Source organism: Hemicordylus capensis, chromosome 2, assembly GCF_027244095.1.
Source record: "Hemicordylus capensis ecotype Gifberg chromosome 2, rHemCap1.1.pri, whole genome shotgun sequence".
NCBI classification, from domain to species: Eukaryota; Metazoa; Chordata; class Lepidosauria; order Squamata; family Cordylidae; genus Hemicordylus; species Hemicordylus capensis.
In genome coordinates this window covers 107,453,048-107,478,212 of record NC_069658.1, presented here as the reverse complement: position 1 = coordinate 107,478,212, position 25,165 = coordinate 107,453,048, and the positions used below count along the sequence as shown (strand labels likewise).

The window sequence follows — 25,165 nt, the reverse complement described above, 5'->3', positions numbered from 1 at the left end:
GGACAATCTAGTAAAATAGTCAGTAGTTAAAATCAGCTACATGGATTATGGGCTGGCAGTCAGGGTCTGACGGATATTGCATGCTGCTGTGCAGAACCTAGCAGTATTGTACGTAAAAGTCCACTTTTCATCTAAGAGCACCATCTTAGTGTAGACTTGGCTGGGATGACCAGGGTAGCTGAGTAGTAGAGTATGACTTGGCTATATTTATAAAAGGTTCAAAAAAGGAGTACACCTTTCACCTCCAGCCTCAGAGGCAAGATGCCTCTGAATACTAGTTGCAGGGGAGTAACAGCAGGAGAGAGGCCATGCCCTCAACTCCTGCCTGTAGGCTTCCAGTGGCATCTGGTCGGCCACTGTGTGAAACAGATGCTGGACAAGATGGGCTTTGGGCCTGACCCAGCAGGGCTGTTCTTATGCTCAGTGGTTCCCACCTCCCCAGAAGCACAGGAGCAAAGCCTTTCTGTCAATGGGATCTTCCAGTATTTTCCTTCCAAAACAGCGGATGGAAGGGCATGACATCGGTCAAGAGTGAACGCCCTTCTGTGGCTTGGTATTTCCAGCTGTGTCAAATATGCAGGGAGGGAGACAGTGAACCTGGAGCTGTCCGAAGCCAGGTACTCTTCTTAGATCCTCCTGGCGTTCCATATTCAGGGTCCTCTGTTTTATGGCCATTTTCGCCTTGTCACAGCCCATAGTAAGGAGGAGAGATGGGGAGAAACTCTATAGCGCCACCTTGTCATAGACTGCCCATTTCTAAGAGGATTGGAAGTTGTCCTGCAGGGTTAGTGGGGCCAGGCCCCAAGGGCCAAGGGCTAATTTGAGCCAGTAGTTAAGAATAGTCATCCAAATTTTGGCCTCAACTTTTATCATGCCAGTTTCCAAACGCAGAGTGGCATTGGAGATACAGTAAGGTACTTGTAAAGCCGCTCTTCGGAATTTAGATTGGACACGTTCCAGTATGATAAAATTAGAGGGGGGTCCTGGGTGGGCACAATAAGTTAATTGTCACCTCATATAGTTTGAGTGTTGCAGGTACATAATGGCCACCTCTATTCCGTAGGAAGCTCAAGATAGCAGCGGAGCTCCTCTGTGCTGCTAGGGCAACGTGTTTACAGTGGGCCTTTCTTGAGCCAGAGGTGTGAAGGACCACCCCCAGATATGTAGAACAGGAAGCCTGTTGAATTCTGTGGCCATCAATAATTCAGTTGCGGATCTCGGGTCTTCTGGCAAAGGCTATGGCCTTAGTTTTTTGATAGTTTATTTCAATTTGTTCATCTTTGCAATACTGTGACAATGCTGCCAGTGCCCTTCTGGGACCTACAAGGGTCCTCAAGAGGATTGCAGCAGCATCTGCACAGAGTAGGATGGAGATGGATTTTTCAGCCAACGTGGGAGGATGGAAGTCAGGGCTGCTGAGACGGTTCACCATGACATTGATGTAAAAATTGAACAGAAGTGAGGCCAGGATGCAGCCCTGTCCGATTCCCTTCTGGGTTGGTTCGAAAGGTGTCCTTGAGGGCTACATCTCACTACCTCCAAGCAGAATGATGCTGTACACAGCACCAGGGAGGGCCATTAGAGGGACTGAGGGACCTGGAAACCCCATGATGTCTTGGAAGGCATGTAGTAAGGTGTGAGGGGTGAGCTTGGAAATGTAGAGCTCTGTGGGGAAAGCATTAGGAAGGAATTCATTTCCCAGAATGTTTGTGCACCTTCCAAGACATCACTGGGGCTTCATGAGATTCCGAACACTTTTTGTGGCCCTCTATGGTGCTGTGCATAGGACTGCTCTATATGGAAGTAAGCACTGGGTGTGGCCACCCGCCTGCAGGGCCTGGGGCACTGTGTACCTGATTCAGCTTCAAAACTAGATCTTAGCATTGGCTTAGTATGAAACAATCATAGGAAGCATTTGATAGAAAATGTTGTGAGAAGTGGTCAGCAGTGCCTTGCTAACTAATTATATCAGTCTCTGAAGTATTACATTTCCCACAATAAACAAGATTTGTTCGCCTGAGATAACACCATACACGTGCTCTTCATTGTACATTCAAGCTAGTTTTACAACGCAAATCTAAAATATGAAAATAGCCTCTGTGACCTTGCCTGCATTAAGGGCAAATGAAGGCCTGAAGATGCACATCCCTCCCCTGGGGAGATTTTGAGGTCTCATGCATATGCAAGAGGACAACCTCGTGTCTTCCTTGGAAGAAGATGAGGATGAGTAAGTCTTGCCTAAAGTTTTGTTTGTAAATAGTAAAAATTACCAAGAGGCTATCATTAAAATGTGATCAACAGAATAAGCACACTACTGGAAATAATTGAACTACAGTATATGTTCTGAAAGAAATTAATGTTGCTGTCCATGATGAAGCAATCACTATAATAAGTGAATAAAGGATCATGTGGCAATCTATTTTGAGCAATTTATGCGCAATACTACATTTTCTCTTATCAGAAAGATGTAGCTACATTTCACCTTCAGATACTTCTTGTATAGAAGTTGGCTCATATTTTGAAGTTTTGACTGGAATAAATGAAGGCACTGTGTGTTTTCTTCTCTATGACTAATAGTATGGGGTGGGGGGAGAGATCATGGCTTCTCCATCACTATCTTACTAAAAGTATTTGAACCATCATCTTTGTGGTCTTTGTGCAGCTACGTTAATGAGATCTGTACCGGCATAGCACAACTTCAGAGAATTCTAGAGCAGGTGTGTCAAAACATAAAGCCCATGGGCCAGATCCAGCCTCTGGAGCACAGTTATCTGGCCCCTGAACAAGGGCTAGAAAGCTTGAGCCACTGTTGTGTTTCTTCCCACTGCTGCCAGAGTGGCGGCATTTCTCGCTTGCTCACTCCTGCTGCCTCTGCTACTGGTATTTCTCTCCCACAAACACAGAAGTTGTGACATCTCTCCCATTTGCCATGGCTTCCTTCCTTCCTCCTGCCACCGCTGCCACACTCCCCCCCCACACACACATCCTCATGGCAGGCTCGTCAGTCTGTGAAGTGCAGGGATGGGAGGAGAGGGAGGGAGGAGGTGGTAGACAACAGGTGGTGCAATGTATCCTCTCCCAGCATGAGTGAGGAGAGTGTTGTATTCTATCCAGTTTATTTTGTTTTGTTTTTTAGAAGTTTGTCCCAGTGGGGATCTTGTAGAGAGTGTGGGAGGTGGCGTCAGAAAGGAAAAGGGGGACAAAATGGAGTTGTTGCTGAATAAACTCTTAGTTGACTCTATATAAGATTACTTTGTGTTTGTGAGAGAAGCATCTATAAAGCAGGGAAGGAGAGAGAGAAAGAGGAAGGAGAAGGTGAAAGTCAGAAAATGGCACTAGGCACTTTCTCCCAGCAACACAGTGGAGGGTGGAGGAGGAGGAGGAAGACAGAAGGTGGTACAAGGGAGCAGTCATGGAGGAGCAGGAGGAGGAGGAGGAAGAGGTGTATATAACTTTCTTTGTATTTATTTATGTGTGGTCCCCTGGAGGTGCATTTGAATCAAATCCGGCCCACCACTCAGTTGAGTTTGACACTCCTGTTCTAGAGCTTTAGAGAGTTCCTCGACTAAAGGGGCAGGACAATGGCCTTTCCTTGAGATGTGACTTGTTCATTCTTCCTTACCTTCAACTGAGTATGGGGAACTGAAGAAGTTTCCAGAAGTATGAAGAAAGATTTAAGTGTATCATGGAACTGCTCCAGTCTCTAGTTCAGGAATATCTTCTTGCCTTGTGCTACCACAATCTTACTAGTAGTTTTCTCTGCTTTTTAAAAAATCATATTTTACCAAATATACAACTACAGCAACAACTAATATTTATATACTGCTTTTCAACAAAAAATTTCCAAGTCTCTATTTACATAGAGAAATAATAAATAAATAAGATGGATCCCCATCCCCAAAGGGCTCACAGTCTTAAAATAAGCCACAAGATAGACACCAGCAATAATCGCTGGAAGGACTGTGCTGGTGGTGGATAGGGCCAGTTACTTGCCCCCTGCTAAATAAAGAGAATCACCATGTTAAAAAGGTGCCTCTTTGCCCAGTTAGCTGGGGTTATATAAGCCATCTTTGTGGGGTGGTTCACAAGACTGTCTGCACTATGACTGCCTGAATTTGTTTTATGCTGCAAACCGCCTAGAGACTTTGGCACAAATTTATTAAATAAATAAATATTATTTTAGAAGTTTTGTCACTTCAGTGAAGAAACGTTGCTTTTTGTTGACCTAATTGCTTATCATAATGATGATGCTGTGATCCAAATGGTTAAAATGGCTATTGTCGTCTCCTGTCCCCTTGTTACTTCTGGGATATACACCAAGCACATTCTCAAGCTTGTATTTGGTTCCAACTATTTATTATGTCTCATCTAAAGCAAGTTTGGTGTTTTTTATTCTTCTGTCAACAGTGTTTTCTGTGCCAGAGTTTTATTTGCAAAAGATGATGAAATATGGTGCACATTGAACAAGCACTTCCAGTGTTCTGTGGGCAACCCGCCTGTGTTTGTTTTCATTTAGCTCAGCACTGGCAGGGAAATCAGCATGAGTGAAATACTAATATCTGGGATATGAATTGGGGATTTGCTCCAACTCTTACTGACCTGTGTGTGAAACCATGGATACCGTATACATGTACTATAGATGGCTGGTCTCCTGGATATATAGCTACAGCAGTTTATTTTCTCTTTCTTATTCAGACTTGTATACAAATACATCTGTGTTTTGGGAACGCTTTCCATCCAAAAACCCTTCAGTGTTATTAACTTCTGTTTGCTTTCTCTTACCCTTTAAAAAAAATTATGTATGGACATCAAATCAGTATAAGATACACGAATAAAGCATTTAAAGTTGCAGAGTAAATAGCCACAGTATTAATAACGGAATGAGTAAAACAAGACGAGGCATTGAGATATTGGCCACTGTGGCCCTTTCAGTGGGTGTGGCATGGCTTCCTTTCTTGTTTCCTAGATAACAATAATCACTATCTCCTAACTAGTGATTGTGTTGATGCAAATAAACTTCAAAAATTGCAGAAATGCCATTTTGATGCCTGAAGCTTTGTAAGAGGTGGAGTATATACATATATTGCATGCAGCTTGAAAATAAAAATAAAAAATGTGTGTTACACCTGTCCCGTCCCACGCCCCCTTCAACAGTAATCATGGGAGTCTTGTTCTGATATCTGTGGAATCTGTACAGATTTATATAGATTCAGCTTTCAATAAATCTGAACCAACATGAACTCCCTACTTTCCTCTCATGTTACATTTTAGTGCAAGGTAGAAATGTAAGGTGCCACACTGTACGCAGAAACATTTAAGGTACTACGCTGCATGGAGAATAGAGAGCAGAGTGGCTCCCATCCCAGGGGCATTGTTATAACTCCTCCAAGAGCTGCCTTCATGTGCAATTAGTCTTCCAAGCATGCTGTGACTCATTCAATAGCCGCCAAAGCCATTCTGTGTCTCATTGGTGGTCATGTCCAGCTCATCCCTAGGCTGAGCACCATTCCCCACAAGTTGCACTGCTCCTTCTCCGCCTGCTGGGAATGGCCTGTTCCCTGCTGATTGCCAGGCAATTGTGCATAAAGTTAAATAATAAGTATTTTACTAAAACAAAATACACAGTTATAAACTCTATCGCAATATTGGATTTCTTTTCATGCTTATAGTGTGTGTTGTTTTTATATCCAGTAAAGGATTGCCTTCGAGTTCAACATTCACCTTGGAAGACAGTGCTATCTACTTGACTTCAGAACAGAGCACAGTAGAAACAGAGAACGATAATGCTTCTGTCCTGGATGTGTACTTAGTAAGTTGTTCAAGTGTGCTGATTTTCCTTTTACATTTTTAATTCACTGTGGATTATATTCTGCAAATGTATGCTTTAAGTGACCTTCCCCATTTTGTGGGAAATGGTTTCCCCTTGACCTTTTCACAAAACTGAAAGACATGTTGCTCTGATGGAGAACAATCATTGGAGAGGGAAGAAAAAGTTATGGCACAACTATACTTACAGTTCTATTCACAGGTAGGGTTTGTAGCAATCCCTGAAAAAGCAAATAGGCACTGGAGATTCTCATTATTACTTTGATCATTTACAGGTGATTTCTCTTATATTTGTTGGTGGAAAAAATGTGTTTCTCACTGGCAAAGGCTCAGATTAAATTATTCATGAGCAGTCATGAATAAATTAATGAAATTAATAGGACAAGTTAGTTGTTAATATCAGTAGGACTGCTGTTGAGTAAATTAGTGTGGATGCCAGCCAGTATTTGCTGATGGGGAATTTGCAAAGGATTTATTATTATTATTTATTTTTAATAAATTTATATACCACCTTTCATTAAAACAATCACAAGGCGGTTCACATAGAAAAAATTAAAACAAGACTATAAAAATTACACAATTAAAATATGCTAAAATATAAAAACAGATCTAATTAAAAAATTAAAATACATACATAAAAATAACCATACAGCAATATTAATAATAACCATATTAATCTCATCCCTTTCTAGAAACTGGGCAGCAGATTTACTTGTGTCCTTTTTAAAATTCTTCAGTAAACTTATCAATGTAGAGAGAAATTTTCCTTTCCTCATAATTAATTGGATTCATCTTTTTCAAAATGTTTGATCACTTTTGATGTGCAAGGGGAAGGAAGAACATTTGTGATTCTTCTTAGGGCCCTACTGGAAAGTCCCATAGGAGTGGTAACTTTCCATTTGAATAGAGTAGTCTCTGTGTTCCCTGTTGTTCAAGATTCTTGGTGCTGTCCAGATCTAATCTCACAGAATCCAGTAGCTGTGGTCCAGTTGGTTTGTAGTGAGACCTGGATGTTGTCATTGTGCTTATATTATACACCTAAATGTTTCAGCCTAGAAAACCTTTAAATGTAAATCTTCCACTCCATATTTGTAATGGTAGTAAATAATATTTTAACGGAGAAGGTATGTTTAAAAATAGCTCCCTGTTACATTGATCCATAGATGTAACATTGTCAGTAGTATCCAGACTCAAGTGTGTTTCTTAATGTGGAGTCAAGAAAAGCTCTCCATTTCTGCATTCCGCTTCCTGATACTGGCTCAACTGGTTTATGTTTACTTAAGGTCAATGTTATGCAGGGAACTGAAAAAAATAAAATCACAGCATGGTGTTGACTCAAATGTTTTGTAGAATGCTAAAAAAGCTACAATGGTCAGTCTTGTGGGTGGGTGGGTGGGTTGAATGGCTTTTGATGAGTGCTTGGGCTGCTCCGAATCCAAATAAAGTGCACCCACCACTGTGCCAGTGCTGTGCAGAGGCAGCCCTTACCACATTACTGTGTCTGTGCAGTACTGTGCATTCATGTATGGGAAGCTGAGCCCTGGCGCTGCCCTGAGAGCAGCTGAGACAGGGTGTGGGCTACAGCAGGAGGTGTGAGGTGAGGAGCAATGGAAGGCATAGTTCCTCTGAGCACTTCCCCAAAAAAGCTCTATGAGGAAATCACTCAGAGGGTCTACTACTCGTGTTTCTCCTTGCACACACTTCCCACTGTGCCCCACATGCCATCCCAGCCACCGCTGATGTGGTATGAGGCTTGGCTTCCCAAAAAGAATCTTGTTTCACCAGAAGCATGCAGTACTATGTGGAGGCAACCATGCTATGAGTGGCCACTTCCACATGGCACCCGCGAGATAGTGCACTTTATTCAGATCTGGAGCAGCTGAAGCACAGGCCTAGGTACCATCATGTGAACATTTTGTCATATCATATATATATATATATATATATATATCACTCATACTCACACACTCTCTCATACGCACACATTCTGGGAGCTAGCTTTTGGAGTTGTACTTATGGGAATTCATCCTTTTGCCATTGTCCTAACAAACTTTTATAACTTATTTATTCAGTCATTTGAGAATAACAAACTTAGGACGGTGCCAAAAACCAAACAAACCCAATGAGTTCAGTAGAGATCCTTTTTTCTTAAAACAGTCTGTAATTTGTGCTAGTTGATCGACTGTCCTATTACTATTTGTGCTTATTTTTTGTGAATTAAGATGCAATTTATCTAAAGGGACAAAATGTATTCTCATTGGTGAGCAATGAGCAAAAGCTTTGTGTGCAGGTAAAATTTTGCTTCTAAATTATGACGGTGGTAGCAGCCGAAAGATATGGCATAATAGCCTGCCTCTTCCCGCAGTTTTGAAATCTGATCTCAGTGTCCTAGTGAAGGTGGTGGAATCTAGTAAACTGTGAAAGTGCATTATCACAGAATACTGAGTGGTCCCCTGGGTATAGCTGGCACAGAGGCTGCTCACATCTTTTGCTGTTGTGCCAACACAGACCCTTACACTGCAGCAGGCTGATAGTTGGAACAATAATGGTAGTGGTAGCTTTTAATATTGTGTAACAGTTCAGTTCTGCAGTGAGAGATTGTGACTCCTAGAAATCTGTGCACCTTTACAAAGCTTGACTGCAGTGGATGAGAAAACTCTGCAGTAAAAGAAGGGGAAAGGATAGCCACCGAAGAACTAATAATAATAATAATAATAATAATAATAATAATAGCAGCCCCCAGTGAGGCACTACCTTGGCGTGGTTGTGGGGCTTGTGTGCTCTGATGAAGGTGAGAGCTATGCCAGAGGTCCAACCATACTGGACAGGTCTCACCAGAGGAGCCAGACAAAGAGTGCCTCTCCCATCAACAATATGGTGAGACGTAACTTTAATAAATCTATACCGGATCGGTCGTCACCCGGGACAACAAGGACCGCGCCAGGTGCTATAGTCCCTGGACATCTGGTGGCAAGTGGGCAACAGGACTCAGGATCTTCAGTTGAGCAACCAGGGCTGGAGACTGCAAAGTTACTGGAAGAAACGTTGCTTAACCGGAAAAAATATACGAAAAATGCCAACAAGGAAATAATGATCTGCTATTACAAGTCTAGTCCAACTAGAAGAGGTTATTTAAAAAGAATGTACCAAATTTGGAAAGAGAAGCATCCAGACACAGAAATAACAGAACAAAGGCTAGCAGACCAGAGAAGATTCATAATAAGAAATAAAGTATTCACAGGAGTTGAGCTGGAAGAACTGCAAAGAGCAACACAGGCTCAAGACATGGAAGAAGAATTACCACCAATTGAAGAAGTTGCTCAGGCGCAGGTGGAGGAGGTGTTGGAAATCGAGGATGCCACTGTTGCTGAACTGTTTCAAAATCAAAACCAGGCAACCTCCCCTTTGCCTTCACCTCAAAAACCCGAATGCCATTTAACAGAAAAGCAACAAGAACTAAAGCAAAAAATAACTGAGCACATGAACCAAACCACCACCAGGGTTCGACTTCCAGCTCTAAAAACAGTTGCCAAAAAACAACTTGCTCAGGCATTAAAAGATGTCAATGCTGCACTTGCAGAAATAACAACCAAGAATTTGCAAGAAACAAACCATCTGCTGTACAGTGCAGCAACAATAACAACAACACAAGAGCTCGGATATAAGATCAGTGGACCTGTAAAAAAAGAAAGCAGTACATCACCTAAATGGAAGATTAGATTAGAAAATAAAATCTCCAGGCTTAGATCAGATATTAGTAAATTGAAAGATGTGAAAGACAAGAAGCTGAAGAATGAAAACAGCAAACAGTATCTGATCCAAAAATACCACCTAGATTCAAGGAAAATTAGAGAAGTCCTGGAAATAATAAAGCAGCAAATAACAGCAGTGTCAAAGAAGATTAGCAGATATGAAGCCAGAATTACACAACACAGGCAGAATCTCCAATTCCAGTCGAATCAGAGACGTTCCTACCAAAGCATAGGAGAAACTGCAAGAAACCTAGAAACACCAAATAAAGAAGAAACAGTGCAATTCTGGCGGAAATTATGGGACAATTCAATAGACTATAATAAAAAAGCAGGCTGGATGAGAGAGGTCAAAAAATGTAACCAACAAATGCAAGATCTAATAATAACACCAGAATTAATACAGTGGGTATAGGAAAGAATCACCCCCTTTGATAGACCTTAAATTCTGGTTCCCTTACATCCTGAAATGAAAACACAAAGAAAATTCCCTTCACCAGCTGTACTTATCCAATGCAACCTATAACATCCAACTGAAAAACATCACAATTACAGTCCAGAAAAAGTGTCAGAAATAAAAAACAAGAATTACTGAGATTGAAAAAGGATCCCCCCCCAATGTCAATATTTTGTTGAACCACCTTTTGCTTTAATAACAGCCTTGAGTCTGTTGGGATACTTCTCTATCAACCTTGCACATCTAGACGGAGCAATATTTGTCCACTCCTCCATACAGAACTGTTCAAGTTCGGTCACATTGGATGGTAGGTGTTGGTGGACTGCTATCTTCAAATCTCTCCACAGATTTTCTATGGGATTTAGGTCTGGGCTCTGACTGGGCCACATGAGGACATTCACTTTTTTCTCCTTCAGCCACTGTGTGGTCAATTTTGCTGTGTGCTTCGGATCGTTGTCATGTTGAAAGGTGAATCTTCTGCCCATCCTCAACTGTCTGGCAGAGGGTAGCAGGTTTTCTTCCAGAATCTGACGGTATTTTGCCCCATCCATTTTTCCTTCTACCCTAATGAGAGCCCCAGTCCCTGAGGCAGAGAAACACCCCCACAACAGGATGCTGCCACCTCCATGCTTCACTGTAGGTATGATGTGTTGTGGATGGTGAGCTGCGTTGGATTTATGCCAGGTGTACTGTTTGGTGTTGAGGCCAAATAGTTCAATCTTGGTCTCATCTAACCATAAGACCTTTTTCCATTTGGCATCAGAATCTTCAAGGTGCCTTCTGGCAAAGCTCAAACGAGCTTTAATGTGGCCTTTCTTGAGAAGTGGCTTTCTCCTTGCGACCCTCCCAAACAAGCCACATCTGTGGAGCGCTCGTGAAATTGAAGTCCTTTAACTCCTTCAGAGTGGCCATTGGCCTCTTGGTAACCTCTCTTACCAGTTTCCTCCTTGCTCTTCCATCCAGTTTGGAGGGCCGACCGGATCCAGGGAGGATAGCAGTCGACCAATACCTACCATCCAATGTGACCGAACTTGAACAGTTCTGTATGGAGGAGTGGGCAAATATTGCTCCGTCTAGATGTGCAAGGTTGATAGAGAAGTATCCCAACAGACTCAAGGCTGTTATTAAAGCAAAAGGTGGTTTAACAAAATATTGACATTGGGGGGGGGTGATCCTTTTTCAATCTCAGTAATTCTTGTTTTTTATTTCTGACACTTTTTCTGGACTGTAATTGTGATGTTTTTCAGTTGGATGTTATAGGTTGCATTGGATAAGTACAGCTGGTGAAGGGAATTTTCTTTGTGTTTTCATTTCAGGATGTAAGGGAACCAGAATTTAAGGTCTATCAAAGGGGGTGATTCTTTCCTATACCCACTGTAAGTGAAAGAGCAAAGAAAATTAAAAATTGGACTGCGCCAGGCGACGATGAACTGCATGGCTTTTGGCTTAAACACCTAACAAGCCTTCATAAACAACTATCAAAACAGTTCAATCACATTATGAAAGGCGGTGATATTGAACAATGGCTAACAACTGGGAAAACTCATCTCATCATGAAAGACCCAGCAAAAGGTGCAGTTCCACGTAATTATAGACCGATAACCTGCCTGCCAACCATGTTCAAATTATTAACTGGAATAATAGCAGATGAAGTGATGCAACACTTATTAACTAACAAACAGCTTCCAGTTGAACAGAAAGGAAATTGCCCGAACACCAGAGGCACAAAAGACCAGCTGCTGATTGACAAAATGATTTTAGAAAACTGCAAGAGAAGAAAAACCAATCTAAGTGTTGCATGGATTGAATACAAGAAAGCCTTTGATTCATTGCCTCACACATGGATACTAAAATGTTTAGAAACAACTGGTGTCAGCAAAAACATTCAGATATTTATTTAAAAAGCAATGAGCATGTGGAGTACACAGTTAACAATCAATGGCGAGACACTTGGACAGGTTAGCATTAGAAGAGGCATTTTCCAAGGGGACTCACTATCCCCTCTATTGTTTGTAATCGCCATGACCCCACTTTCACAAATACTAAACAAAACAGGCCTCGGATACCAAACATCTAAAACTTCAAGTCAAATCAACCATCTGCTGTACATGGACGATCTGAAGTTGTATGGAATGTCCCAGTCAGAAATCGAATCACTGCTAAACACTGTCCGTATATTCAGTAGCGATAAAGCAATGGAGTTTGGACTAGACAAGTGTGCTGCATTAATAATGAAAAGAGGGAAAATAAGAAAAACAGAAGGAATAGAACTGCCCAATGGAAGCAAGATCAAGAACCTGGAAGAGAAAGAACGTTACAAATACTTGGGCATTCTCCAGGCTGATAACATCGCACACACTGAAGTTAAAAGAAAAATTGGAAGAGAATACATCAGGAGAGTTAGAAAAATCCTCAAGTCCAAACTCAATGGCGGGAACACCATACAAGCCATAAACACCTGGGCTATACCTGTTATCAGATACACTGCAGGAATAATAGACTGGACCCAGGCAGAGCTAGAGACGCTAGATCGTAAGACCAGGAAAATCATGACCATCAATCATGCTCTGCACTCCCGCAGTGATGTAGATAGGCTCTACCTCCCTCGCAGCTCAGGTGGAAGAGGAATGCTGCAAGTCCATCAAACAGTAGAGGAGGAGAAAAGAAGCCTTGAAGAATATATCAAGGACAGTGAAGAAGATGCACTTCAAATGGTCAAGAACGAGAAACTATTCAACACCAATGAAAGAAAGCAGGCCTACAAGAAAGAACAAGTCAAGAACCGAGCAGAAAAATGGAGAAATAAGCCACTGCATGGTCAATATTTGCACAATATAAAATCTGGAAAATCAAATATCACCAAGACCTGGCAGTGGCTTAAGAATGGCAACTTGAAGAAAGAAACAGAGGGTTTAATACTGGCTGCACAAGAACAAGCACTAAGAACAAATGCAATAAGAGCAAAAGTAGAAAAATCCACCACAAACAGCAAGTGCCGCCTTTGTAAAGAAGCAGATGAAACACTTGACCAACTGTTCAGCTGTTGTAAGAAGATCGCACAGACTGACTACAAACAAAGGCATGACAAAGTAGCAGGGATGATACACTGGAACATCTGCAAAAAATACAAGCTACCTGTAGCGAAAAATTGGTGGGACCATAAAATTGAAAAAGTTGAAGAAAATAAAGATGTAAAAATATTATGGGACTTCCGACTACAAACAGACAAACATCTGCCACACAATACACCAGATATAACTGTAGTTGAGAAGAAAGAAAAACAAGTCAAAATAATCGACATAGCAATACCAGGGGATAGCAGAATAGAAGAAAAAGAAATAGAAAAAATCACCAAATACAAAGATCTACAAATTGAAATTGAAAGGCTGTGGCAGAAAAAGACCAAAATAATCCCAGTGGTAATTGGCGCCCTGGGTGCAGTTCCAAAAGACCTTGAAGAGCACCTCAACACCATAGGGGCCACAGAAATCACCATCAGCCAATTACAAAAAGCAGCTTTACTGGGGACAGCCTATATTTTGTGACGATATCTATAATAACCAACAGTATTGATGATAAAATTCTGGCATCCCAGGTCCTTGGGAAGGACTCGATGTCTGGATAAAACAAACCAGTCAATAACACCTGTCTGACTGTGTAAACAAGAAATAATAATAGTAAAGCTTATGTCAGAGCAATGCAGGAAAAGGGGAGGGAAGAAGGTTGTAAACATTTGCTCTTACTTTTTGAGAGAAGAATTCTGGATAAGTGTTCTATCTAGCTTCACCATGGAGAGCATGCAAGCTACCAATGTATTAAAACTTTTAAAAAACCACAACTCAGTGTGTGGTGGAGGAAGAGCTGTGTTGCTAATGCCATCACAACAATGTCCAAAAGCTGCGTGTGACACTAATGCAACTACATTCTACATCACACATGCAATGACAATGGAACAGATCCTTTAAATCCTAAAAATATATTGCCGTATTTGACATAGCATATTACAAAGCACAATTTTTATAATATATGTCAATGTGTAATCTCTTTGCTCTTGTAGTGCAGCTTCCATGTTCTAGGCTGATTTAATTATCGGAGTTAAACTGGGGTAGGTGCATACATAATAGGGAACCAGAGTTGAGGGTGGAAACTTCTCCCTCAACTCCAGTGTGATTGGCTGACTGCAGAGAGTCACGCTGACTGCAGAGAGGATGCTCTCCATTACATCTGAATTCAAATGGGAGAGCGGGAAGGGATGTGGAACTGCGGGTCCATTGGACCTGCAATTCCACGTTATGTGTGAATGTGGCCAGAAACAATGTATCAAGAAACCAATGTAGAAGTAACTGTCTTTGTGGCCTGTTCTAAGGATTTCTGGATTCTGTGCCCTGAAAGAGCTTTTCAGGCATGCACCACGTTGGAAGTGCCCTCTTGTGAGTGAACAAATAATCCTTGTATTTTGCATGGCATTTAGAAAGTGGCCTTAAAAAGCCTGGAATGAATCAGCTGGTAGTGTTAGCATCAATAGCTGTCAGTTACTTAGGGAGCCAGAATTAATAAATGTGAGTATTCTACTTGGTCGATGAACTTGTTTTTCAGTGAAACCATTTTGTTTCAAGTCTTCAGAGGTCTGGAAACTGGTTCATGTTGTTTCTTCAAACACAATACTGCCACCTATTGCTGATGAAAATAGAACAAATAAGGCAATGCTTTTGGACTGGCTGGTCTTTAAAAATGTTGTTTACTGGCTTTTAACTTTTGAGTGCTCATCTGCATGGATTTTAAAACAATACAATAGAAACAGATGCCACATGTTATTACATGCTAATGTACTACTACTAATTACAGTTACAAGCTTTGCAAGTCTAGTGTCTTACAAATCTTTATAGATTTGCCCCTATATTATTAATCACTTGCGCCCTGAAACCTTTTTAATGCACCATGCTTGGAAATCTAATTAATCTGTATCTTTATGTAATAGTTAATCCAATAATGAAATATGATGTTAAATTTAATACTTACCTTCTGAAGAGCAATAAAATAGTATTATTGCTCTATAAGGAATATTGGTATGACCTTCTGTATTGTTTTAAGTACTAGTACAATTCTTAAGTGTCTCAGCTCTGGCACAATGGGTGTTTGCTATCTATATTACACTGCCTGATAAGGCCTTAGTCTGAGCTCTAAATTAGAAGGAAGATTTTTCCTTCTCCAACAAAAGGAGGCTTACATGTCTTTGTCCTGCTTCTTTAGTCCAGTCGTCATTTTTACAGCACCATACACACCATACATGTATTCTCAACCTACGGCCTGCAAATGTCACCTCTACTTTCTTCACATACACAGGAATAGCTTCTTAGCTTGCATGGTCAAGGGTGGAGCATAGCTTTTTTAATATATCCGAGAATACTGTCTCAAACAATCTTTAGATCAAAATCACACCAATATTTTACCACTTTAAAAAATTTTATGAACTCTGCCCCAGAACCACAGAATTGCAAAGGATGCTGAGATGTATGTCCTGGCTCATATATGCTTTCACACAAATAGAGATTTGTGTCCCAACATTCTCTGTGATGTTGAAAGGGATCATAGGAACATTAGGAACATAGGAAACTGCCAGATACTGAGTTAGACCATTGGTCTATCTAGCTCAGTATTGTCTTCACAGACTGGCAGCGGCTTCTCCAAGGTTGCAGGCAGGAATCTCTCTCAGCCCTATCTTGGAGAAGCCAGGGAGGGAACTTGAAACCTTTTGCTCTTCTCAGAGCGGCTTCATCCCCTGAGGGGAATATCTTGCAGTGCTCACACATCAAGTCTCCCATTCATATGCAACCAGGGCAGACTCTGCTTAGCTATGGGGACAAGTCATGCTTGCTACCACAAGACCAGCTCTCCTCTCCAGTATGATCCAGAGTTTATATCTCTGATAGCACATAGCTTAGTTAGGGCCCCTAAAACATGTTGCACACCTGCGGCAAGTATCTCAATAGAAGGAAAATTGGGGGTGAAATGACTTTGTGCTACTTTAAGGGTGCAACCTTCACATCTCAAATTTAGTCCATTGAGCATCTCAACTGCCAGTGGCTCTCATTCCTCAATGAGGAATGCTGTATATTTTTATGGCCTTTATGCAGGTTCTTCAGATCTTTTGTCAGTCGGTGCCACAATGCTGCTATTCATATTTATTTGGTAAATAGTGTGCTGTGCAATATCACTTACCTTGTGCATTATCTAATTATGTAGCACAATATGTCCCTGTACCTTGTGCTAAGAAAGCAGGATGGTTATCAGCCTTTTTAATATTATGCATAGCTGTTGAGTGCACTTCTCAAACAAGATAAGCTTTTCAGCATGCTTAACATTTGTTGCCTTGTTAGTGGGATTAAATTTATTGATCTGTTATGAAATGTGTTTCTAGGGTGAAACTTCAAGATGAGCTACAAAAATTTTACTCTTTTCATTTGTAGGATTGTTTACAATTATCTGATTTTTGTGGCTTACATAAACACTTCGTATTCAAGCAACTCTGAGGTTCTTCAATAATATTAAAACTCCAGTTCACAACTAATTTAAATGAAATTTCAATTTAGGCCAATATAATATTCTTCACCTCAATGCAACAAAATTAATGAAAAGTCAGAATGGATATGAGCGATTTTATCTGCAAAATGTAACACAAATTGGTCACAGCGGGCTGCCAAGGGTTCTGTTTGACAGTCTTTTGGGACCTTACCTAGGAGGTCCCAAACCACTCCAAAAAGCTCCACTGGACGACATTGAGCTGATGCGATGGTGGCAGAAAAGTAGGATTTCTTCGCCACCATTACCACCATAGAGTAGGCCCTAATATGGACTCTAGCCTGTGTTCGGTCACATTCATTCTGAGATTTCTGCCAGTGATGCTCAAGCCATCTAACAGCCTGCTTCATTGTCCACAACTCACCTGTATACCAGGGAGTTGCTTGGGCTCAGTGGCGCTCTAACCCCCAGACCTTGGAGACCTGGCCTGTGGCCTCCAAGGTCTGGGTGGGGGGCCCTCCAAATGGCCAGAGGAGCCACCTCTGGCACCTGCCCCAACGCACCAAACTTTTTTTTAAAAAACTCTTTTTTCCAGTTGCCATGCAGTGGCTGCCAAAGGGTCCTCCTTGTACAACATAATGTCTGGATAGGGCAACAGTGTTACCTGAAATGAAGTCCTATTGGTTTCAGTGGAATCTAGTTCCATGTAGGGGTTTTAGAATTGTGACTATATGCCATTGTACCAAATTGTTCTGTAGACGTCTCTTGGGAATTACCAGAGACCTTCAGATGTGACTGATGTATTATAAATTCAATTAAACTGGGCATGGCTGTTTACAAAAAAAGTTGATATATGATTGTGTTGGTGGGGAAAGCATAGGAAGGAAGGAAAAACAATAGGTGGTTTTTTTTCAGCTATACTGACAATGGGAGTAAGGGAATGGGCAACCTTTTTTTATTTGTTTTTTGAAATCTGTTCATAAACCTTTTCTCTCTTTTTCAGTAACAGCCCATAAAAGATGGATTTTTAAAAATAAGCATATTTGAAGAAAAGCACTTTCTGCACTCTTAATTTACAAGGAAAGATTTGCTGAGCCTAGTAAACAAAGAGTCATAATCAACAGAACCTCTATGGAAAATGTCAAAGGATTCTTGAACCGTAGAAATAATACCTTCGACTCAGCAAATGAGACATGAAACATTCCACACTTTACTATGATGTGCTGTTGCCTGCTGAACTGTGAAGAACTGCATACACCATACTTAAGCTGCTTTCTCTACTATTGCCAATCATCTTTTCAGGACTTGAAAGTGATATTTTCCTATTGACTCTCATGTGATTTTTTCATTTGCATGTATTTGGTGATTATGCACAAACAAAATATCTAATCTGCTTTGCCTATTTAAGGAACCATCATCACAGTGGTGAATATTATGTAAATCAATTCTGCTTTTCCCTTCCTTCCCCAAAATTATAATTGCTTATATATTAATTTCATACAAGGGTTAGTGTAATATGTCTGCACATACTTTATGGAAACTGTCTTCTATAAAGAAATTTTCACTGTTTATTAGTGAAATGATAAAAGCTATTTATAACAAGGCCTTATGTTGTGTACATATATTGTCTTTGAAATATTTGTGATTAGATATATTGCTTGTAAAGAATAAATTACATAATTTATTTAGTATATTCTACTGTAAACTATAGTTTTATTGACAGAAATAAAGTATTTTGTTCTCAAAACAAGTGTTGTGGATAGTCCTGAAAGATAAACCATTGCATTGCTCCTGAACAAATTCCATAACTTTCCAAAAATGGCTTCTACACCACACCATATACTGTATAACTTCTACTTTGAACCAGTTCTGTATGAAGGGAAAGGGGCAGGAAACTTGGAAGCAGCATAGAAGATGGCAAACCTTGAAGAAAGGAAAAGCTGAAAATGCCACATGTGGTCTGTTCAGATGTCTCATCCTGAAGCAGCCATAAGAAAGCAGGATGGAGAATCTGGATTTTAACACAAATCACATTGTTGCCAAAGTCTAAGAACATTTTCCTGAGATGCTAAAACATGCATTTGAGTGTTTTGCTATTTGTGCTACCTGTGAATGTTATTCAGGATAGATTGCAAAAGTTAAAATTCAAATGACATTTGAGCAAATATAGGTCCCACATTCACATTAAAGACCAAAGACATACTACCTTCACATGTAAAAACAGCTTAAGGATCTGGACATTAACATAAAAGCATTTTAGAAGGTTCATAATTGCCACTGTAAAGGTTTGAGTAGGAATGGTGTATATTCAGGGCATAGGCAATAAATCTTGATTACCAGTGAATATTACCAAGGAAAGGTTATATTCCAGCTGAGGCATTTGAAGGGCAGCATTCTAGTACTGCAAATTTAGGAAGTGCAAAATGTACATAACTATTGGAAAAGATTATGGCATTAAAAAAGTAACGTTTGCAGGCAAGGAATTTACCTTAGACACACTTGTTTCTCTCTCCTTCCTCACTGTTAAGCTATGGCTGAGACCTAGCTGATGTACAACTGTTTGCAGGCCACGGTTAAGCTTCTTTGGCCCCAGGGGTGTAGCTATAATTGAGCGGATGGGTTAAAAGAACCTGGGGGTCCCAGCTCTTGAGGGGTCCCCAGCTCCACCCCTCCCTATCTTCTTCATTATCTTCCTCACTCTGAGGGGCTGCTGGGCAGAGGGGCAAACACAGGCCCCCTCTCCCCTAGCCATGCTCCTGTTTGGCCCAACATATTTGCCATGTTGGCAACATGCTGTGTAAATGTTTTGCATAAATTTACTCCAGGTGTGCAAAATTATTTGTTTCAGGGACAAAAGTATCTTCCAGTCCATGATGCTGTAATGGGCATATCAAATCAAATCTTTGTTTTTACGGTCATTCGACCAGCAAAGCTGTGAAGGCCATATATATCTGGCACCAAATTACACTAGTGTGACTTATGGCTGATCCAGAACAGTCGTTTTTAAGGGCTGATTCAGTTGTTACCCAGTTAGCAATTCTGTATATACACACACTGGGTCACGGAACCCACGACTGCAGCCCGTTCTGTACATAAGTCTGATGGGTGATGTGGGCACACAGGCAATATGACCAGTTTACATAATTCTTTTTTTTTTTAATTTTATTTAAGGTTGATAAACATACACTTGTCTGCATCACATTGTCAGTTACCTTGCTGCAAATAAAACCTCTGGCTTTGAGCGTGAGTGAAGCAACCCCAAATTACTGCCATTTATGTGCTGGTGTATTGCTGCTTCATATATTCTGTTTAAAATATTTATACCCACTCCTCCAGTGCATTACTGCTCAGTTATTGTTGTGGCTAACAACAATAAAATAGATACAATGTAAAATAAAACTAATAACATTAACCAAATTAAGTAAACAAGTTAAAAGTCCAGACTAAAACCACAATCAGAATTAAGTTCCATATTTATTTTATTTAAAATATTTGCTGATAATTTGAGCATTAGGATGTCTTCTTTATTTTATCCATATCTGTGTAAACTGCTTTGGGAACTTTGAAAAGCAATATTTAAACCTTGGTGAAATTTCAATATTTATATAACTTGCTGCCTCACTGGCAACCTGAGCCTTATCCCCGCCACATAGTCAATGTACTTTCAATGCCATGGTTGAACCACAAGGGCCACTGGATAACCATTCTATAGGGGGAGATTAGGACCACTTCCAGACTGGCAGTTGTTATTACCTCAAACATATAAAAATAGAGGCTCTGGTACACCACCCAGAGCCTCTGGATGGAGCGGTTAATTAATTAATTAATTAATTAATTAATTAATTAAATGGCTTAAAAGTAGGTATGCAACTGTTGGGCAAAATCTCAGAAGCCAAGAGGACAGTAAAGTGGAGCAGGATTGCTGGGACAGAGTGGTGGAAGGGAGAAGACATCAGTGCCCTGCATATAGTGTTTCCCCTGCCCCTCGTGATTCTGGCACATTTATACTAGTTTCATAACCTAAGGAAAGTTGTATTATCCTGGTGTAGATATTTCATCAAAATGTCAACAACAAAAAACTGAAGCCAACCAGTGTTCCCTCCAACAGGGATTCCAAGATGATGTTGACTACAACTCCCAGAATCCCCAGCCAAAGGCCACTGCAGCTGGGGATGCTGGGAGTTGTAGTCAACAACATCTGGGAATCCTTGTTAGAGGGATCAACTGAGGATGGCTGCTGTTGGCTTGTGCCTAGTTTCCCCTGGGGTGGGTGACCTGTGCTGGGGCTGTAGCATCTCAGACTGCAGGTGAGAGCTCACATGATAACATGTTCCTACACAATCACAATCACTGCACCTAAAAAAAAAAAAAAGTGGCATGTCAGGAAGAAAATTAGGCAGGAATCCTGTTTCCATCTATGTGAAGGGGCTTATCTATTTATTTTTGCATGGAGGATCATTCAATCATGTGAGCCCCTACAGCTCAGATAGGGTTTGCCACAACAGTGGAAACCAAAATATTACATGGCAGGTTTAACAGGCATTTGGCTTTTAAAAAAATGAAAAGCTGTGAAAGGCTACAGCCATGGAAGAGCACTGGTGAACACTTTTCTGCTCAAAATGGCCCATTCCCAGTAGTGGTTCCACTTCTGTACCCATATCTTTCACCGGGAGTGAAACAGGAAGGGAGGGGTTTTGAACAAAAGAAATATAATTCCCTTGCTGAAGCTCACAACTCCCACGGGTGCTTTTCATTTAAAAATAAATAAAACTTACCCATATCTCCATGTCATGTCTAGTTTGGACCCTAATGTCCTTAATGCAACATTTAGCCTATGGTTCATGGGAAAGAGGGCAAGGAACACAAATAAAATGATGTAAGTACATTGCGGTCCTGTACCATATTGACCTTTTCCTTTATTTGCATGACCCTGTGCCATGATCAGGACTTTCCGGGTCACAGGAGCATATTAAAACTGGTCACTTTTGAATGTGGGTTATCATTTGCGTCTAACATGATCTTATGACTTCTTTCTCTTATTACAAAGTTGTCTCTAATACTTCCTTCCCCTTCGTTGCCCTGGTGCACAGCATACCAAAAATAAAGTGCAGACTTTAGTGAACGGTGTGTGCTTTGAAGAAATAATCCTTAGAAGAATTTTTTTTAAACCATTTAGTTCAAAAATCCTACTAAAATTGTGGAGAACTGAATTGCCCTTTTGTAGCTTCCACTTACTCTTTTTTGGGGGCTTGCCACCAGTAAGCATATCAGCTATTGTTACGCAAGCCAAAGTACCATGATAAAGAACAGTCAGCCACCTCCTTTTAAACTTGTTGAGTCACTCCTGTTGTGTGCATTTTGTTAGATACACATATTTGTTTACTGTCGGGGGAGGCAAACTCAGAGAGACTGAACCTGCAGTTCCTGTAATATTGGATAACTGAATACATGACCATAACTGGATTTTCTCCAAGCATTAGCACAGCAGTGCAAATCCAAAGATGTTTCTAACGCAACTTTGTTTTTCTGCCAACATGAAAGCTGTATATTAAAACTAGGAGAAGTGAAGGGGAACCAAAGTATATTATTCAACGAACAGTATATGCTAACATACTGGCTGGCATACGGAAAGTGTGAACGGTTACATTTCTTCAATGGGCTAATAAAAATGTTCATATTTGAGAAGTAATGTATGTTCTTTGTAGCATCTATATTATTTCTCCAAGCGGGGCCATGTGTGGGGACGTGGTAGAAAGGAGGCGATTGGCTGACAGAGTTTGCAAGCAGAAGCACCTGATTGGGCAGTGGGGATTCCATATGCAGATAGGGAGGAGGAGCCTGTGGCACTGTGGTGATTGGGCAGTGGGGATTCCCAAGCAGATAAAATGAGGAAACAAGATGAACAAATTCTTTTAAAACAAGGAGGGAGGGAGAGAGAAGAAAACATGAAGGGGGGGAAGAAAGAGTGGGGAAGAGCGAGTGGAGGAGAGAGAAAGAGAAAAAAAAGGGAGGGGGAAGAGAGACAGAAGGAAGGGCAAGGGATGGGCCCGAGCCTGTCAGCAGCCTGAAGGGAATGAGCAGCCATGGCAACACTAGCAGCAAGGAAGGGCCCAGTCAACCACTGCTGCTGTTTGGGGCTACTGAGGCAATTGTCAGAGGGAGGCAGGGAGGCAAGGGATGGGCCCAGGCCTGTCAGCAGCCTGAGGGGAACGAGCAGCCATGGTGGTGGCAGCAGAGAGGAACGGCCTGGTCAACCACTGCTGCTGCTCCTGGAGAAAGGAGCAGGAGCGGGGTTCAGGTGAGAGTGAGGAGGTCTCTGGGGATAGGGGGCTGCAGCTTGGCCAATAGGCGGCAGCAATGCTGCAGGCGGTCGTGGCTGCAGGCTGCAGCCACGACCAAGAAGGGTGAGAGGGATGAAAGCAACGGGATGGAGGAGGAGCAGGAGTGCAGCTCAGGTGAGAGTGGGGAGATCTCTGAGGTGAGGGGAGCAATCAAGTACTAACACGCAGATGCTCTAGAGCATGCAAGAGTTCCAGCACTGAAGCGGAGAGAAATAATGGCGGCTGCCAAGAGACAGAGGTAGAGGTCTGGCAGGCAAAGCCCCTCCGGCCAGAAGAGGTGGGTGGATGGCGGGCGAAGCCCCGCTGGCCAGGAAAAGGAGGCGGTGGCGGGGAGAAATAATGGTGGCGGCGAGGAGGTGGGAAGACAGCGGGCAAAGCCCTACCAGCTGGGAGGAGGAGGTGGGAGGTGGCAGCAGGATGGCCTGGCCCTGGCATGCCCAATGGGGAGAGCTGTGGGGGGAGTGAGCTGTGGGGGGAGTGAGCTGTGGGGGAGAGAGCTGCGGGGGGTAGCTACAGGTGGAGGGCAAGCGAGCGAGCTGAGGGTGGGGGGCGAGCGAGCAAGCTGCAGGGGGAGAGCGAGTGGGTAGCGGGGGAGAGCGAGCGGGCAAAGGGGGAGAGTGAGGTGCAGGGGAAGAGCGAGCGGGCGGTGGGGGAGAGCGAGCGAGCGGGCGGCAGGGGAGAGCGAGCAAGCGGCAGGGGGGAGAGCGAGCGAGCGGGCGGCGGGGGAGAGCTAGCAAGCAGACGGCAAGGGGCGCGAGCGAGCTGCTGGGGAGAGCAAGCGGCAGGGGGGAGAGCGAGCAAGCGGCAGGGGGGAGAGCGAGCAAGCGGCAGGGGGGAGAGCGGGCGGGCGGGGGGGAAGAGCGAGCGGGCGGGCGGCGGGGGAGAGCGGGCGGGCGGGCGGCGGGGGGAGAGCGAGCGAGCGGGCGGGCGGCAAGGGGCAAGAGCGAGCGGCAGGGGGAAGAGCGAGCGAGCAAGCGGCAGGGGGAGAGCGAACGAGTGGCAGGGGGAGAGCGAGCAAGCGGCAGGGGGAGAGTGAGCAAGCGGGCGGCGGGGGGAGAGCAAGCAAGTGGAAAGGGGGGAGAGCGAGCTGCGGGGTGAGAGCGAGCGAGCGAGCGGCGGGGGAGAGTGAGCGGGCGGTGGAGAGCGAGCGAGCGGTGGGGGGAGAGCGAGCGGCAAGTGGCGAGAGCGAGCGGCAAGTGGCGAGAGCGAGCGGCAGGGGGGAGAGCGAGCGGCAGGGGAGAGCGAGCGAGCGGCGGTGGAGAGTGAGCGAGTAGCGGGGGGAGAGCGAGCGAGCGGCAGGGGGAGAGCGAGCAAGCGAGAGCGCTGCAGGGGGATGCCACAGGCTCAGTGCACAACTCCACAGATGCTCTGTGCGGGGACAGCTAGTGTATAATTATTGTCATATCTAGTCAGTAAAGGTACTCAAAAGTTAAGCCATTTGTATGTGCTAGGGGGAGCTTTCAGTACTATTCAGGTTCACAGCTCCCCAAATTGTACTGATGACATCGCTAATTGTGTACAAATTTAAGACTGTTTCCAAAGTGATGCTTGTTTGATTGCAAAATTGATATTGGCTATTAGAATGTATGTCCAATTTAAAAATGCACCTCTCCTAGTTTTATTTGTTTATGCATGCATGCATTTCTATCCTGCTCTTCCCTCAACAAGCTGCAACAGTGTATATGGACATGTTTATCCCCCACAACAACCCTGTGATGTACGTTAGGCTGCTCTTAATGTCACTTGCAAACAGTCAAGTGTTACAATGTATTGCACACCATTTTTACGGTGTGCATTTTACTAATGTATACAGTTGTTTTGGGGACAAGAGTGTGTACCAAAGTGAGACCAAAGACTCAAATAAGAGGCTTTGTGGGGCCAGTGCTCCCTTGGGCGGTTGCTGGGAGCTACAGGGACCCCAACAAAGCACCTACTTTAAATAACGCAGAGGCCTTGTGGGGGGGAGGAGCTGTAGTATTTTATTTATGTATTTAATTTAGTACATTTATATACCACCCCATACAAAAAGTCCCTGGTGGTTCACAATATCTTTCATTTCCCGTTTGTTCCTTATTAAACCCCCATATTCCCAACTGCACAAAATCCTAGTTGCCACTGCACACGTTTTCCCCCACATCACAAAATGTGCCCAGCCGCACTTTAGAATAAACCCTGGTCTGAGCCAATGGTGGAGCTCACCTTGGCATTGTGGGAATATGCCTTTCTCCTGCTGTCATAGGCAGCAATGGCCTCAGAGGCCCTTCGGGCTAGCT

The 25,165-nt window shown here is 42.7% G+C and overlaps 1 protein-coding gene across 5 annotated transcripts in view; it reads left to right on the top strand.

Moving 5' to 3' along the window:
* The window catches only part of PIP5K1B (phosphatidylinositol-4-phosphate 5-kinase type 1 beta), a 128,278-nt gene extending 109,977 nt beyond the window's left edge, over positions 1-18,301 (top strand). For all 5 annotated transcript variants that reach the window (XM_053300203.1, XM_053300201.1, XM_053300199.1 and 2 more), the window contains 2 exons: positions 5,692-5,809; positions 17,555-18,301. In XM_053300203.1, coding sequence (XP_053156178.1) covers positions 5,692-5,809; positions 17,555-17,557 — 121 coding nt within the window. In that variant the 3' untranslated portion in view covers positions 17,558-18,301. The remainder of the gene's footprint in view (positions 1-5,691; positions 5,810-17,554) is intronic.
* The last annotated feature ends 6,864 nt before the right edge of the window (positions 18,302-25,165 follow it).